The 15,987-nt window shown below is 53.6% G+C and overlaps 1 protein-coding gene across 1 annotated transcript; it reads left to right on the forward strand.

The window, feature by feature from the left end:
* The first annotated feature begins 185 nt into the window (after positions 1-185).
* MTG2 (mitochondrial ribosome associated GTPase 2) lies at positions 186-13,797 on the forward strand. The gene is made up of 8 exons (XM_049776375.1): positions 186-358; positions 865-1,027; positions 3,824-3,999; positions 8,231-8,371; positions 10,415-10,537; positions 10,701-10,919; positions 10,994-11,132; positions 13,105-13,797. Exons 3-8 carry the CDS (start codon positions 3,829-3,831, stop codon positions 13,473-13,475), a joined length of 1,164 nt encoding a protein of 387 aa, XP_049632332.1. The 5' UTR covers positions 186-358; positions 865-1,027; positions 3,824-3,828; the 3' UTR covers positions 13,476-13,797.
* The last annotated feature ends 2,190 nt before the right edge of the window (positions 13,798-15,987 follow it).

Genomic DNA, 15,987 nt, shown 5'->3' on the forward strand with positions numbered 1-15,987 from the left:
TTCCGGCCTCCATTTTTCCTTACGGCTGGAGGTGGATGACAGCTGTACGGACTGGCTGGTGGAGCGGCCCAGGCGAAGAAGCAGCTGGACGGGCCGGGCCCGAGTGGTTGGAAGCCGCGGATCCGAGTGGGTCTTGGTCACCGGGGCATTCCGGAGCCCTCCAGGGCCTTGCCCGCTCCTGTGTCCGGCTCCTGAGTGGCACAGTCGGTCACCCTTGGGGGGGTCCCCTTTGGGGGTCCCCGGTGCAAGATTTGGAAGAAGTTTCCCGACTCTTCAGCATCAAAGCATTTCCCCCTCCAGCCTGGTCCGGGGCTGGGCACCCCAGCAAAGCGTTCAGTCACCGGTGCAGATCTTGCAGGTGACTTTTTTTTGTTTTGTTTTGTTTTTTGGGCCACACCCTGTGACGCTCAGGGGTTACTCCTGGCTATGCACTCAGAAGTTGCTCCTGGCTTCTTGGGGGACCATATGGGACGCCGGGGGATCGAACCGCGGTCCGTCCTAGGCTAGCGCAGGCAAGGCAGGCACCTTACCTCCAGCGCCACCGCCCGGCCCCGCAGGTGACTTTTTAAAGAAGAGCCTTAGAGCGGTAGATTTATTTATCCCCCCCCCCCAAAGTGATCTGAAGTTGCATGCATGCATGCACGCACCCCAGCATGGCGGGGCTTGACCTTTTTGCATCAAGGAGCCTTCCACACAGTTGTTTATAAGAACAGGGTAGTCCTACACACCTTTTCTCTCTGGGCCACGTGTGCCTGCCTGCTAGTGAGGCCCCACCCCTAGAAGTGGACTGGCATCGTGGCTCAGGATCTGGGGGGCCCCTCCCTGATGTGTGGAAAACTTTTTCCTCTTGCCCTCTTTCAACAGCCCCTGAACCCTCGGCCCTGTGAGCAGATGGATGTAGTGGCAGCCAAATACCTTGCTTCTCTCTGAATTCCAGTTTCACCATTTCAAACCGCAGGAGATAACGCAGGAGATTTTGAGTAAATAAATGGTTGCTTTAACAGGGTCCACACTCAGCGGTGCTTGGGTGCGTAGTCGAGGGCTGGTACTGGGACCTCCAGGTGGAGGGGCTGGGCAAAGGACTTCATGCATGCTTGGCCTGTCCTGAGATTGATTTGGGTGGGCACGTGACAGCTTAGAGATCACTCCTGGTCATGCTTAGGGGACTAAATCACATGCAGTGCCCGGGACTGAACCCAGTTTGGCTGCATGCATTAAATTGTTTTAGAAGATAATTTTATTGGGGACCAGAATGACAGCACAATGGGTAGGGCATTTACCTTGCATGCAACCAACGAGATCTGATCCCCAGTATTCCATATAATTCCCCCAATTATGCCAGGAGTAATTTCTGAATGCAGACCTGGGATTAACCCCTGAGCCTCAACAGGTGTGTTCCAAAAGTAAAAAAAAAAAAATTATGTTGCTGTTGTTTTGAGGCCACACTGGGCAGTGCTCAAGGGTAACTCCAGGCTTTGTACTCAGAAATCCTCCAGGCAGGCTCGGGCCCATATGGGACGCCTAGGTTCAAACCAGGGTTAGCCTTGTTCAAGGCAAATGCCCTACTGCTGCACTATCTCTCCGACTCCCCCCCCCCCAATTTTTTTTTATTACACTCGGCAGCGCTCAGGGGTTACTCCTGGCTCCACGCTCAGAAATCGCTCCTGGCAGGCTCGGGGGACCGTATGGGATGCCGGGCTTTGAACCACATCCTTTTGCATGCAAGGCAAATGCCCTGCCTTTATGCTCTCTCTCCGCCTCCCGCCCCAATTTTTTTTTTGTTTGTTTGTTTTTGGGCCACACCCGGCGGTGCTCAGGGGTTACTCCTGGCTGTCTGCTCAGAAATAGCTCCTGGCAGGCATGGGGGACCATATGGGACACTGGGATTCGAACCAACCACCTTTGGTCCTGGATCGGCATTGCAAACGCCGCTGTGCTATCTCTCCGGGCCCCACCCCAAATTTTTTTAATTGAATCACCATGAGATGAAAGTTGTTGTTGGTTGTGTTTCAGTCATTCGTGCAGTGTTCCAACATTCATCTCTTTTTTTTGGGGGGGGGGGGCTACACCCAGCAGCACTCGGGTTACTCCTGGCTCTGCACTCAGAAATCGCACCTGCCAGGCTCGGGGCCATATGGGATGCCAGGGATCAAATCTGGATCCATCCAAACACCCTACCACTGCAACATCACTCTGGCCCAACAACCATCTCTTTAAATGTTTATATCCCAACACCAATTTCCTCAATTTCTCTCTGTGCCCCTCTACCTGCCTCTATGGCAGACACACCACTCTGTTTCTTTCCTCTCCCCCTTCTTCTCTTAGGCACTGTGACTTGCAATATTCTTACCATTGGGGTATCATAAATATCCCTTTGCTTCCTTTCAACACCTAAGTCTTGTCCAGAGTGCTCATTTCCAACTATTATTGTCCTGATGGTCCCTTTTCTTTCTTATTTTTTATTTTTGGGTCACACCCGGCAGCGCTCAGGAGTTACTCCTGGCTCTATGCTCAGAAATCATCCCTGGCAGGCATGGGAAACCCTATGGGATGCTGGGATTCGAACCATCATCCTTCTGCATGGAAGACAAACACCTTACCTCCATGCTATCTCGCTGGCCCCTGGTGGTCCCTTTTCTGTCCTAACTGCACCCTCTCCCATATCTGTAGTCTTTGGGTATTAGTCTCATGGATTTTTTTTTGGGGGGGTGGTGGTCACACCTGGTAGCATTCAAGAGTTCCTTCTAGCTCTATGCTTAGAGAAATCGCTCCTGGAAGGCTCTGAGGACCATATGGGATGCCAGGATTCGAACCACCGTCCTTCTGCATGCAAGACAAACGCCCTACCTCCATGCTATTTCTTCAGTTTCACATGAATTTTTTTTTGGGGGGGGGGCACACCCAGCGGTGCTCAGGGTTTACTCCTGGCTGTCTGCTCAGAAATAGCTCCTGGCAGGCACGGGGGACCATATGGGGCACCGGGATTTGAACCAACCACTTTTGGTCCTGGATCAGCTGCTTGCAAGGCAAATGCCGCTGTGCTATCTCTCTGGGCCCATGAATTTTTTTTTAAACATTTCCTAAATGAGTGCCCTCATTCTCTGTTCCTGTCCCTCTGACTCATTTCACTCAGCATGATGCTCTACTTCTATCCGTGCTTGTATTTTGGAAGATGTTTCACTTTGATGGTCACCTTGCTTGCTTTTTTTGGCCTATGGGTTCTGAATCATACCCTGCAGTGCTCAAGGGAAGCTCCTGGCTTGCTCAGGGATGGAGCCCTGTGATGTGGGGTGAGGAGGTGTGGCACCTTGCAGCCTTCATGCTGGCCCAATTGCTTTTGTGAAGTTTTTAGTGAACAGCCTATGCTGTTTTGCAGGGGAGTAAGTTCAGGTGGGAGATGGAACATGCATAAATCTGACCCCCAGGCAGTTCAGTTCTGATAGGAATGTGGGACCATGGCCCCTCAACCCATCAAGCGGGTAGCCTGAAAAAGTTCTCATTCCCTTACTTGGTTTAGAAACACCTTGAGCGGGGCCAGAGAGATAGCTTGGAGGTAAGGCGTTTGCCTTTTATGCAGAAAGACGGTGGTTCGAATCCCTGCATCCCATATGGTCGCCTGTGCCTACCAGGGGCAATTTCTGAGCGTAGAGCCAGGAGTCACCCCTGAGCGCTTCCAGGTGTAACCCAAAAACAAAAACAAAAAATAGAAAAACACCTTGAGCATCTAAATGCCATGTGCCAAGTATACCATACTTTAGTTTCTGTGTGAAGTTCAGGTTCGGGTTGAGACCAGCCTTTGACTTTGCTAATCTGCCTCTGTTAGGGACCATGGTTCCTGCACAGCTGTTCCTGGCAAGGCCCCAACCCATGGGGCACTGTGCTCTGCTTGCAGGGTCTCTCCTGCCGTGGGCAGCCCCACAGCTGCTCTCTGTCCGTCAGAAATGCTGCGCCCAGCGTCGGGAACCCCCAAGGAAGAAGCTGGTCTCTGAGAAGAAGCTGGTGAGTTCCACACACTCCTTGTGGGATCCTTCCCCTGACGTGCTCTAGGGCCTAGGTGGAGCTACCCTCCAGTCCTGTCTGAGTTAGGGTGGCCTTGGCATCTGCCTCACCTACAGCCCACCCAGGTTCCATCCCAGTATTACACATAGCTCCCCCAGGTTCCACTAGGAGGAACCCTGAGGTGTGAGCCAGTAGTAAACCCTGACTATCACTGGGTGTGACCTAAAACCTTCCTCAAAAAAAGTGCAGAATAAACTTGTATTTTTGCTTTGGAGAGAGACAGACTTAGAGAGAGAGAGAGAGAGAGAGAGAGAGAGAGAGAGAGAGAGAGAGAGAGAGAGAGAGAGAGAGAGAGAGAGAGAGAGAATGTGTGTGTGTGTGTGTGTGTCTTTTTTTTGTTTTGTTTTTTGTTTTTTTGGCCCACACTTGGTGGTGCTCAAGGATTACTCCTGGCTTTGTACTCGGCAGTCGCTCCTGGCAGGCAAGGAGACCATATGGGATACTGGGAGTTGAACCTGGGTTAGGTCACTGACTGTCTCAGGTCAGTGGTGTGCAAGGCAAATGCCCTACCACTATGCTATCTCTCCAGTCCCGTGGTGTGTGTGTGTTTCCTTTTTTTTTTTTTTTTTTTTAATTTTTTAAAAATTTCTTGGGTCACACCCGGCAGTGCTCAGGGGTTGCTGCTGGCTCTATGCTCAGAAATCGCTCCTGGCAGGCTCGAGGGACCATATGGGATGCTGATTTCGAACCACCGTCCTTCTGTGTCTAAGGCAAATGCCTTACCGCTGTGCTATCTCTCCGGCCCCGTGTTTCTTTTCTTAATGGTTTGTTTGGGTTTTTTTCTTTTTGGTATTTTGGGGTTACACTCAGCGGCACTCAGGGATTACTCCTGGCTCTTTGCTCAGAAATTGCTCCTGGCAGGCTCAGGGGACCATATGGATGCCGAGAATTGAACCTAGGTCCATCCTGGGTCAGCTGTATGCAAAGCAAAAGCCCTACCGCGGTGCTATCCAGCCTCGCGTGTGTGTGTGTGTGTGTGTGTGTGTGTGTGTGTGTGTGTGTGTGTGTGTGTTTTTGTTTTTTGGTTTCTTTGGGCACCCGGTGACACTTGGGTTATTCTGGCTCTGCGCTCAGAAATCACTCCTGGCAGGCACAGGGGGACTATATGGGATGCCGGGATTTGAACCACAGTCCGCCCTGGGTCTGCACCGTGCAAGGCAAACGCCCTACCACTGTGCTCTCTGTCCAGCCACTGTGTGTGTATTTCTTGGGTATCAAATCCCATGTACTCTAAGTAATCCCCGGCAACAGCCAGGAGCACCGCAGGTTCAGCCTAAAACCACAGCTAAAGAGAAACTGGGATTTTCATGAATTTGAAGAAGATGGAGGCGTTTCTGAGCTGCTGCTTTTCCTCCCAGAAGAGTGCAAGGGTGGAAAGGGAATTTTTCAGGTCAGACCAGGCCCAGGTCAGACCCCTGCACATTCGCTTGTCTGAAGCTCTGTGTGGCTCGCCTCTCCTCTCCCAAGAAGAGGAAAGTGAGGCGTCGTTTTCTCTCCTGCCCCCGCCCCCGCCCCCATGTTTTGGCCATGCTGGGCTTGAACCCGGCTGACCCGGCTCTGCCCCAGCTCCAGACTAATTGATCCACTGCAGAACCTTTCTTAGGAGCAACTCATGGTTTTCCCACGTGGTGGCGCCAAAGCTCGGTTTTCTGTGCAGACACAACAATTCAAATGTTTTGTTTTCTTTTCAAAGCTGGACCTTGGAGCTGTGGATGGGAGGGCGGACCCCGCTCCCACCAAAGGCTGTGTGTGGGCGAGGGTTGGGCACCAGCCTGCAGGCAGGCTGCTAAGAAGGGCACAAGGCTGGGCCAGTACACTGGGTCCCAAATGTGGGGGCAAAGTTCCCTGCCTCCACCCCGGGCTCACCTCCCCCCCGCTACTTCAACTCCTCCACCCTAGAAGTAGATAGAGGGTGGTTTGTTTCTGCTTGAGAAGAGCTGAAGGCATCTCTGAAGGACATTTTCGAAAGTGTGGCAATTTCTTTTTTTGTTGTTTTGTTTTGTTTTTTTGGACCCCATCTGGTGGTGTTCAGGGGTTACTCCTGGCTCTGTGCTCAGAAATTATTCCTGGCAAGCTTCGGAGACTATATGGGATGTCTGGAGTCAAGCCCTGGTGGGCTGCATGCAAGGCAAATGCCCCCCCACTGGCCCCCTCATGGACGATTTCTACGCCTGCCAGGATTCACATTTGCCCTCAAGAGACGGTCCTCTGCAGGAGTGGTTTCTTAAATTTGCATTCAGACATCTCTATTTTTTGGTTTATTTTGGGCTATACCCAACAGTGATCAGGGCTTACTCCTGGCTCTGCATTTAGGAATCACTCCATGAACCCATGGGGTGCCAGGGATCATACCCACGTTGCCAAATGCAAAGCAAACACCCTCCCTGCTATTTTATCATTCTATCCTGACTTTTGATTTTTTTATTTTCGGGACATACCCAGCAACGCTCAGGACTTATTCCTGGCTCTGCACTCAGGAATCCCTCCTGGCTATGCTCTGGGGCCATAAGGGATGCTAGGGATCATACCCGGGTTGGCTGCATGCAAGGCAAACACCCCCCCCCACACACACACACACAGACACTGTACTATTGCTCTGTCCCCTCTGAGACATCTTTTTAGAAATAGGTTTTCTTGTTGGTTTTTTTTTTTTTTTCAGGCCACACTCGTTTGATGCTCAGGGGTTACTCCTGACTAAGCGCTCAGAAATTGCCCCTGGCTTAGGGGGACCATATGGGACGCCGGGGGATTGAACCAAGGTCCTTCCTTGGCTAGCACTTGCAAGGCAAAGACCTTACCTCTAGTGCCACCTCGCCGCCCCTCCTTGTTGGTTTTGGTATAGTCATCAGTGCTAAGAATCTGTTCCGTACTCTACTTAGGGGGACTATGTGGTGTAAGGGATTGAACAAGGCCTCCTGCATGCAAAGCATAAGCTCAACTCTTTGAGAACTTTCTAAAAAATTTGGGGGTATGGGTCAGAGTGATAGCACAGCGGTACAGCATTTGCCTTGCATGTGGCCAACCAACCTGGGACAGATCTGGGTTTGATCCCCAGCATCCCATATGGTTCCCCGAGCCAGCCAGGAGCAATGTTTTTTTTGTCTTTTTTGTTTTTTTTTTTTTTGTTTTTGTTTTTGTTTTGCTTTTTGGGCCACACCCAGTGACGCTTAGGAGTTACTCCTGGCTATGCGCTCAGAAGTCGCTCCTGGCTTGGGGGACCATATGGGACGCTAGGCTAGCGCAGGCAAGACAGGCACCTTACCTGTAGCGCGACCGCCAGGCCCCAGGAGCAATGTTTTTTTGGGGGTCACACCTGGCAGTGCTCAGAGATTACTCCTGGTTGTGCACTCAGAAATTGTTCCTGCCAGGCTGGGGGGACATAATAAGATGCTGGGAATCGAACCCGGGTCTGTTCTGGGTTGGTCATGTGCAAGGCAAATACCCTATCACTGTGCTATTGCTGTCAGGAGCTCCTGACAGCAGCAATTACTGAGTGCAGAACCAGGAGTGACCCCTGAACGCCACCAGGTATGGCCTAAAAACCAAAAGAAGAAATTTGAGGGGACCACACCCATGCTCAGGTATCTCCTGGCAGGGGCCTAGGGGAATCCTGTGTGGTGCTGGGGATATAACAGGAGTCAGCCATATGCAAGGCAAATACCTTAACCCCTATACTATTATTTCTTTATTTTTGGTTTTTGGGTCACCCCTGGCATTGCTAAGGAGTTCCTCCTGGCACTGAGCTCAGAAGTTGCCCCTGGCAGGCTCAGGTAATAATATGGAATGCTGGGATCGAACACAGATTCATCCTGGGTTGGCCACGTGCAAGGAAAACACCCTACCGTTTTGCTATCTTTCTGGCCCTGTACTATTTCTTCTTCCCCCAAATTTTATGATCCCACACAAGAATAGTTTGGTGGCTGAGCTGGTCCCACAGACAGTAGTGGGGCTACTCTCAGACTGTATTGTCCTGAGTCTGGCCACCCGGGGGCCACCAGGGCTGATTCCCTCAGTGCCCAACAGCTGGGCATGAGCTCTGCCCCACACTCCCCTGTCTCACTGAGGTCTCAATCCAGGTCCTTCCTGGCTGGCAGAGGGGTGCTTCTGCCGGCTCCTGGTCCCCAAAGGGAGGTGAGTCATGAGCAGCACCTTGACTTGTCTCTTTCTGCAGAAGAGGTATTTTGTGGACCATCGGCGAGTGCTAGTTCGGGGGGGCCACGGAGGACACGGGATGAGCTGCTTCCACAGCGAGCCCCGGAAGGAGTTCGGTGGCCCGGATGGCGGCGACGGTGGCAATGGCGGCCATGTCATCCTTCAAGGCAGGTACCCAGGACCAGGCAGGGTGGGGGCAGCTGCGCATCTCTCTCTGTGCCAGGAAGTGTCCTGGAGGGCTGGACTCAGCTCTCATGATGCCAGGCCTGAGCTTTGCCACTGATTCACTTCAGTTTTTTTGTTTTGGGGCCATACTCAGCAGTGCTCAGGGGTTACTCCTGCCTCTGCTCAGAAATCGCTCCTGGCATGTTCAGGGGATCATTTGGGATGCCAAGAGTGGAACCCAGGGCTGTCCTGGATCAGCTGTGTGTGCTCTACCACTGTACTATCGTTTTGGCCCTGAAAATTTGAATTTAAAACCAAACTTTGTAATCTTGTTTTTCTGTTGTGATTTTGGTTTTTGGGCCACACCGGGTGGCACTCAGGTTACTCCTGGCTCTGTGCTCAGGAATCACTCCTGGCAATTTCCAGGGGCCATATGGAATGCCAGGGAACAAACCTGGGTTAAACCACTGTGCTCTTGCCCCAGCCCCTGACTTTTTTCTCTTCAACCAAGTGAATTTTTGCCTTTAAGATGCACAAGCCCCAGGGGCTAGAACGGTGGCACAATTGGTAAGGCATCTGCCTTGTGCGCGCTAGCCTAGGATGGATCGCTGTTCGATCCCCCAAGCCAGGAGCGATTTCTGAGCGCACAGCCGGGAGTAACTCCTGAGCATCACCAGGTGTGGCCAAAAACTAAACAAAACAAACAAAATTAAATAGGCTATAAATTCCTATGGGGCCGGAGAGATAGCATGGAGGCAAAGCGTTTGCCTTGCATGCAGAAGGTCGGTGGTTCGAATCCTGGCATCGCATATGGTCCTCCGAGCCTGCCAGGAGTGATTTCTGAGCATAGAGCCAGGAGTAACCCCAAGCACTCCCGGTGTGACCCCCCCCCCAAAAAAAAAAAGATGCACAAGCCCCAACTTGGCCAGTTTCATCACTCCAAGACTGTGCTCATTAACTTGTGAGCACCCAAACATCATTCACTGGGTCGGTGCTGGAGACTGTTCTCTCTGTAGCCAGGGGTGCCAGAAGCAAGTTAGGGCTGTAGGGACACTGGCTTGCCTATGACCAGCCCTTGTTAGAACCCCATAACTACTCATTGTCTCCTGAGCACCTCCAGGCGTGACCCCTGAGTACTGTCCAACGTGACTCACCCAAAAAGTTTTGCTTTCAAAATTAAAATGTATTTTCGGTGCCCAGGGTGACTCAGAAGCTGAGGTCCATGCTCTGCATGCTGGAACCGAGGGTTCAAGCCCCAGCCCCGCATGGCCCCTAAGCATCCCAGGGAGCAACCTCTAAACAAGAAAAGTCAACAGGGGCCCGGAGAGATAGCACAGCAGCGTTTGCCTTGCAAGCAGCCAATCCAGGACCAAAGGTGGTTGGTTCAAATCCCGGTGTCCCATATGGTCCCCCATGCCTGCCGGGAGCTATTTCTGAGCAGATAGCCAGGAGTAACCCCTGAGCACCGCTGGGTGTGACCCAAAAACTAAAAAAAAAAGAAAAGTCAACAGGTATTTTCCCCCAATCCATGTGCTGCCCCACATTGGCCCTATGCATCAATGAAGCTTACATGCAGCTCATGTCCAGAGGGTTGCACACACTGGGATCTCACTTGATGTAGGGGGTGGTAGACATGAACATGCAGCATGTAGCATGCAGGTGTCAGGCACTGAACCACCCTGAGCACCTCATAATTCTACTTCCTGAAAGAAAACGGAAGTTGAGGGGCCAAAGAGATAGCATAGAGGTGGGGCATTTGCCTTGCATGCAGAAGGACGGTGGTTCGAATCCTGGCATCCCGTATGGTCCCCCGAGCCTTCCAGGAGCAATTTCTGAGTGTAGAGCCAAGAGTAACCCCTGAGCGTTACCAAGTGTGACCCCCCCAAATACAAACAGACAAAAAACAAGAAACAGAAGTTGACATTTTACTGCTGTGCACAGTCCCTTCCCCCCCAAGTGGCACTCCAAGGGTCCGGTAGTGACTACTGCGACCGCTGGGTGTCCAGGCCAGATAGGGACTCAGGGATGTCCTCTCCACCTCTTAGCCAACCAGCAGGTCAAGTCGCTGGCATCAGTGCTGTCCCAGTACCGAGGCTTTGACGGGGAGGACGGCAGCAGGAAGAACTGTTTCGGACGCTGTGGACCTGTACTCTATGTGAAGGTAGGTGCTCTGCTGGCAGTGGGGTCCTGGACCAACCCAGAAGCACTTTGAGGGGCTGGCTTGCCCTTTTGATCTGGGAGGGGCTATCTGCCCTGCACACCCCTTCCTGGTCTGGACTTGCCTGCGCTCTCTGGCAGACCCTCTCATCCTGTCTGGCCCACAGGTCCCCACAGGCACCTTGGTGAAGGAACAAGACGTCGTGGTGGCCGACCTGGCACGCCCAGGCGATGAGTACGTGGCTGCCCTGGGTGGCGCAGGCGGAAAGGGCAACCGCTTCTTCCTGGCCAACGACAACCGCGCACCAGTCACTTGCACACCTGGTCAGCCTGGGCAGGAGCGGGTCCTCCTCCTGGAGCTCAAGACCCTGGCACATGCCGGCCTGGTAAGGGGCCCTCAAACCCGGGACGGAGGGCAGTCTCGGTATTGCCCCATGCCCTCACTGACCCTCCCTTGCAGGTGGGGTTCCCCAATGCTGGCAAGTCCTCGCTCCTCCGGGCCATCTCCAATGCCAGGCCTGCGGTGGCTGCCTACCCGTTCACCACCCTCAAGCCCCACGTGGGCGTCATCCACTATGAGGACCACCAGCAGGTCGCAGGTAGGGTTGGAACCCTGCATAGCCCCTCGAGGTGCCCCTCCAGATCTGTCTCCCCTCTATCCCTCTCTCTACCCCTCCCTCCTGTCTTGCTCTCTCCTTCTCTCCCCCTTCCTTCCTTCCTTCCTTCCTTCCTTCCTTCCTTCCTTCCTTCCTTCCTTCCTTCCTTCCTTCCTTCCTTCCTTCCTTCCTTCCTTCCTTTCTTCCTTCCTTCCTCTCTCTTTAGTTTTTGGGCCATACCCAGTGGTGTTCAGAGATTACTCCTGGCTGTGCACTCAGAAATCACTCCTAGAGAAGCCGGAGAGATAGCATGGAGGTAAAGCGTTTGACTTGCATGCAGAAGGTTGGTGGTTCAAATCCCAGCATCCCATATGGTCCCCCATGCCTGCCAGGAACGATTTCTGTTTTTTTTTTTTTTTTTTTTTTTTTTTTTTTTTTTGTGGTTTTTGGGTCACACCCGGCAGTGCTCAGGGGTTATTCCTGGCTCCATGCTCAGAAATTGCTCCTGGCAGGCACAGAGGACCATATGGGACGCTGGGAATCGAACCGATGACCTTCTGCATGAAAGGCAAACGCCTTACCTCCATGCTATCTCTCCAGCCCCAGGAACGATTTCTGAGCATAGAGCCAGGAGTAACCCCTGAGCGCTGCTGAGTGTGACCCCCCCCCAAAAAAAAAAAAAAGAAAATAAAAGAAATCACTTCTAGCAGTCTGGGGCACAATATGGGATGCCAAGGAATCAAGGTCTGTCCGGGTCAGCCTAGTGCAAGGCAAACCTGCTGTGCTATGGTCCAGACCTTCCCCCTTTCTCTCTTCCTCCCTCCCTCTCCCATTCACCTTCACTCTCTCTCCCTCTTCCTTCTTTCCTCCCTCTTTCTCTCTCTTTCATCCTCTTTCTCCCTCCCTCCTCTCTCCTCTTTTCTCCTTCATCTCTCCTACTTCCTTCCTTCTCCCTTTCTCTCTCTGTGCCCCCTTTTCTCTCCCTCCCTCTTTCTATTTCCTTCCCCCAGCATTCTACTGTGCTTCCTGGCTGTGCTCAGATGACCCTGTGGGGAGCCAGGGATTGAACCTGCTATACTGAAAGCCAGTCCCTGCCACTGTGCCTCTTTCTGGCCCAGGATTGGCTCTTTCGTACTTCCCATTCTGGCCCAGCCAGGATCAGACTTTAAGCTTCAGATCAACAAAATTATTCCTCCAGCAGCCTCACTCACGTAGACAATCTGCCCTCTAAAAAGCTTGCCCTTGCTATTTTGAGAGGAGAAAACTTTTTTCTCGCTATCAGAAGATAATAATGTACTCATTAAAAATAGTGATAGCAGAAAAATTAAATTAGTGATAACACAAAAGGAAGGACGCTTGCCTTGCATACAGCCAACCTGGGTTTGATCCCCCACATCCCATATGGTCCCCTGAGCCAGCCAGTACTTTCTGAGCGCAGAGCCAGGAGTAACCCCTGGGTACTGTGGAGTGTGGCTCAAAAACAAATACACACAAGTAAGCTGTTGGTAATGTTTGTTAGAGATTTGTGCTTGCAGAGTTCACTGTAGTCCTTTCTGTCCCATTAAATCATTGTGAGGCAGGGCTGTAGAGATAGTGAAGCGATAGGGCGTTTGCCTTAGACACTGAAGGACAGTGGTTTGAATTCCAGCATCCCATGTGGTCCCCCGAGCCTGCCAGGAGCGATTTCTGTGTAGAGCCAGGAGTAACCCCTGAGCACTGCCAGGTGTGACCCAAAAACCAAAATAAGAAATCATTGAAAGGCTGCAAGTATCCATTTTCTACCACCCTGAGCCCAATGTTAGGTCTTCCTCACATTGGCCTAAGTTTCCCCAGGGTGGGCCTGATCCAGGCCAAGTGCTGGGTACAGTTGTCCCCTGGTTCACCAGTTCACATGGAGTGGGTGGGTTTCAGGGTACTGCTCTGTGAGCAGACAGTCTCTGGGTTGTTAGGCCCTGTCAGTGCCTTTTCCCCGCAGTGGCTGACATCCCTGGCCTCGTACGTGGTGCCCACCAGAACCGAGGCTTGGGCTTTGCCTTCCTGCGTCACGTGGAGCGTTGTGGGGTGCTGCTATTCGTGCTGGACCTCTCGGTGCCCTCGCCCTGGACTCAGCTGGCCGACCTCAAGTTTGAGCTGGAGCAGTATGCAGAGGGCCTGTCCCAGAGACCCCACGCCATCGTCGCCAACAAGATCGACCTGCCGCAAGCCAGAGCCCAGCTGCCCGAGCTGCAGGCCCGCCTGGGGCATGCAGTCATTGGCCTGTCGGCCACCACTGGGGAGAACCTGGAAACACTGCTCCAGCGGCTGTACCAGCTGCACCGCCAGCACCAGGCCACTGGGCACGGGTAGCCTGGGGCCGTGGGGTGCATCAGCGGGGCTGCCAGATGTCAGGAGCCTGGACAGGACTTGTGGACACTCACGTGCACCTCTGCTCCTTCCTGAGTACTGCCAGGTCCCGGTGAGCGAGGCACACGGTGCTCTCTGGGCCCCCTCCCGCCGCCCGGGCCAAGCACGTTACGACTCAGTGCACCCAATATCCGAGGCTGGCGCCGGGCGTCCGGCCCATTATTAACTCACAAGGCAGGTGCTGGGCGTGGTGAGGACACGGGGTTCACCCGCACTGCCAGGTCTGGATGGGGCCGTAGACCCAGCTGCTTCCGGGCACCCACAGAGAGCTGCCCAGGGGCTCTCCAATAGCGACACGCCTGCCTCTCCTCCAAGATGTTCTGGAACTTTCCTTTTTCACCCCCCCCCCCAAGTAGAACCTCAGGCTTCTTACATGTCTGTGTGTACCTCTGTCCTTGTGGGGTGCAGGGGATGTGAAGGTCCCCCAAGAAAGGCTTTGACCTGGGGAAGGGCAGTTTTGATCTGCAGAGCAGGAGCACTTTGACCCAAGCTCTGTGTGAGCGGCCCTTGTGTTCCAGAGCCCGCAGCCGGCTGGCATCTGTTTGCTCAGCTCTCAGGCCGCCACAAAGGGTTCCCTGGAGGAGAGCTGAGTAGCTTTAATTACCCGCCTTTCATCTCAGTCTCTTCATGGGGTGTGCTGAGAGGGGGCGCACACTCGTGCTGCCTGCTGTGACCAGCCCAGAACCCCACACCCATCCTACCATCCCCATGCATGGTTGAGGCCTGCCCTGGGCTCCCCACCCCTCTGGGAATGGGAAGGGGGGAGGTCTCGCCTTTGCTGGAAAAGAGATTTCTTCAGGATCCCTCTCCCAGGGCTCGGGATAGGGATGGATGTAGAAGAAGCCTGGGGGTTGGACGTGGGTTCCCACATGGGCATAGGCCCTTCTCCCCACCTGAGCCAACTTCCCAGCCCCTTGACAAATGGAGGGGCTGGAGAGAACACACGGGGGAGGGTCCTCGTACTGACCTTGCATGTGGCTGGCCAAGGTTCAATCCCTGGCCCTGCCTAGGGTCTCCTGAACTACACCATCAGGAGTGGCCCAGAAGCACCACTGGATGTGCCTACACACACCCCACATACACTTCAGAAACAAAGACAGGCAAGGCGGGATGCAGGTGCAGACAGACAAGGCGGGACCATGACAGGTGCAGACAGACAGTTGGTGGGTTATTTACTTGGGCTTTTGGGGTCACTTCTGGCGGGATCAGGTGTAAGTGGAGCCCCAGGCCGACACTACCCTTCTGCACACAGTGCTCTGCTCCTGCAACACCCCACTTCTCATGGGCCCCTTCCCTTCCCTGAGGTTTGCCTCAGAAGCCAGCCTCAGAACAGGCCATCCTTGCTGACCCATCATTCACCTGATGTTGGTCTGGTCTGGGCTCACACACTCCTGCCTCCTGGCAGCCCCAGGTGCTCGTCTGCTGTTTCTCAGACATACTGCAGGCTGCCCTGACCCTGTGAGCGGCCATTCCCCAGGTAACCCTCATGTGAATGGCTGCCCTCCCAGCTGCCCTACCCCACGCACACTCGGGCTAAGGTAGCCCTGGGTATCTCCACATGAACAGCTGTCAGAAGCTGCTGTACCCAGGGTCCCTCCCCCACAGGAACGGATGATCGGGCCTGGGGTACCTGGGCCCTCCCCCCAGGTCCCCTTTCTGTGTTACTCAGCATTTCTTGGGTATCCACACGAAGTCAGGGTCCAGGGTTCCTCCCAGAGATCTCATTTGGTGCAGAGAAATGATTGCAGATCCTGGAGGTTCCCCAGCGAGGAACCTGTTTCCTGCACTAGCACATACCCGCCTGTCTGGCCAAGGTCTCACAGTGTTTGGAACATACCCCAGAAACCAGGATTCCCCTGGGCGCGTGGCCCTGGCTCGTCTTGGCCACTGCTCCCCCCACATCCCAACCAAAATGGCCCAATCCCCGAAAGGGCTCAAGATTTGAGGGGCCATACATCTTGGGGGGGGGGTCCTGGTGGCTTTTATTTTGTTTTTGTTTGTTGGGCCACACTCGATGATGCTCGGGTTATTCCTGTTTCTGTGTTCAGAAATCACTCCTGGCAGGCTCGAGGGACCATATAGAATGTCAGGAATCGAACCTGGGTCCATCCCGACTGTTCTAGCTCTCCGGCCCTCCAGGTGGCTTTTAGCCATGGCAGATGGTGCTGGGTATAGGGCCAGGGTCTGTGAAGTCAGTGCCTTCCCTGCACTTGCATCCCCAGGCACAGAGTTAGGCACCCCCTCTTGTGGGTACTGTTCTACCCCATGTCTCTGTCTTGAGGGGTCGGGTTTAGATCAACCCAAGAAATGCCCCCAGATGGGTCAGGGGGTGGAGGGCGTGGGCTCCACAGCTGCTCCCAGGAGCCTGGTACAGGATGTTCCAGGACGTTCCCTAGGGTTAGCTGCTGTCGTTCTGGTTCCAGCCTGGCCCCATGCTCTGCTCTCAATCAGTGCT

Source organism: Suncus etruscus, chromosome 7 (genome assembly GCF_024139225.1).
Source record: "Suncus etruscus isolate mSunEtr1 chromosome 7, mSunEtr1.pri.cur, whole genome shotgun sequence".
In the NCBI taxonomy this organism is placed as follows: domain Eukaryota; kingdom Metazoa; phylum Chordata; class Mammalia; order Eulipotyphla; family Soricidae; genus Suncus; species Suncus etruscus.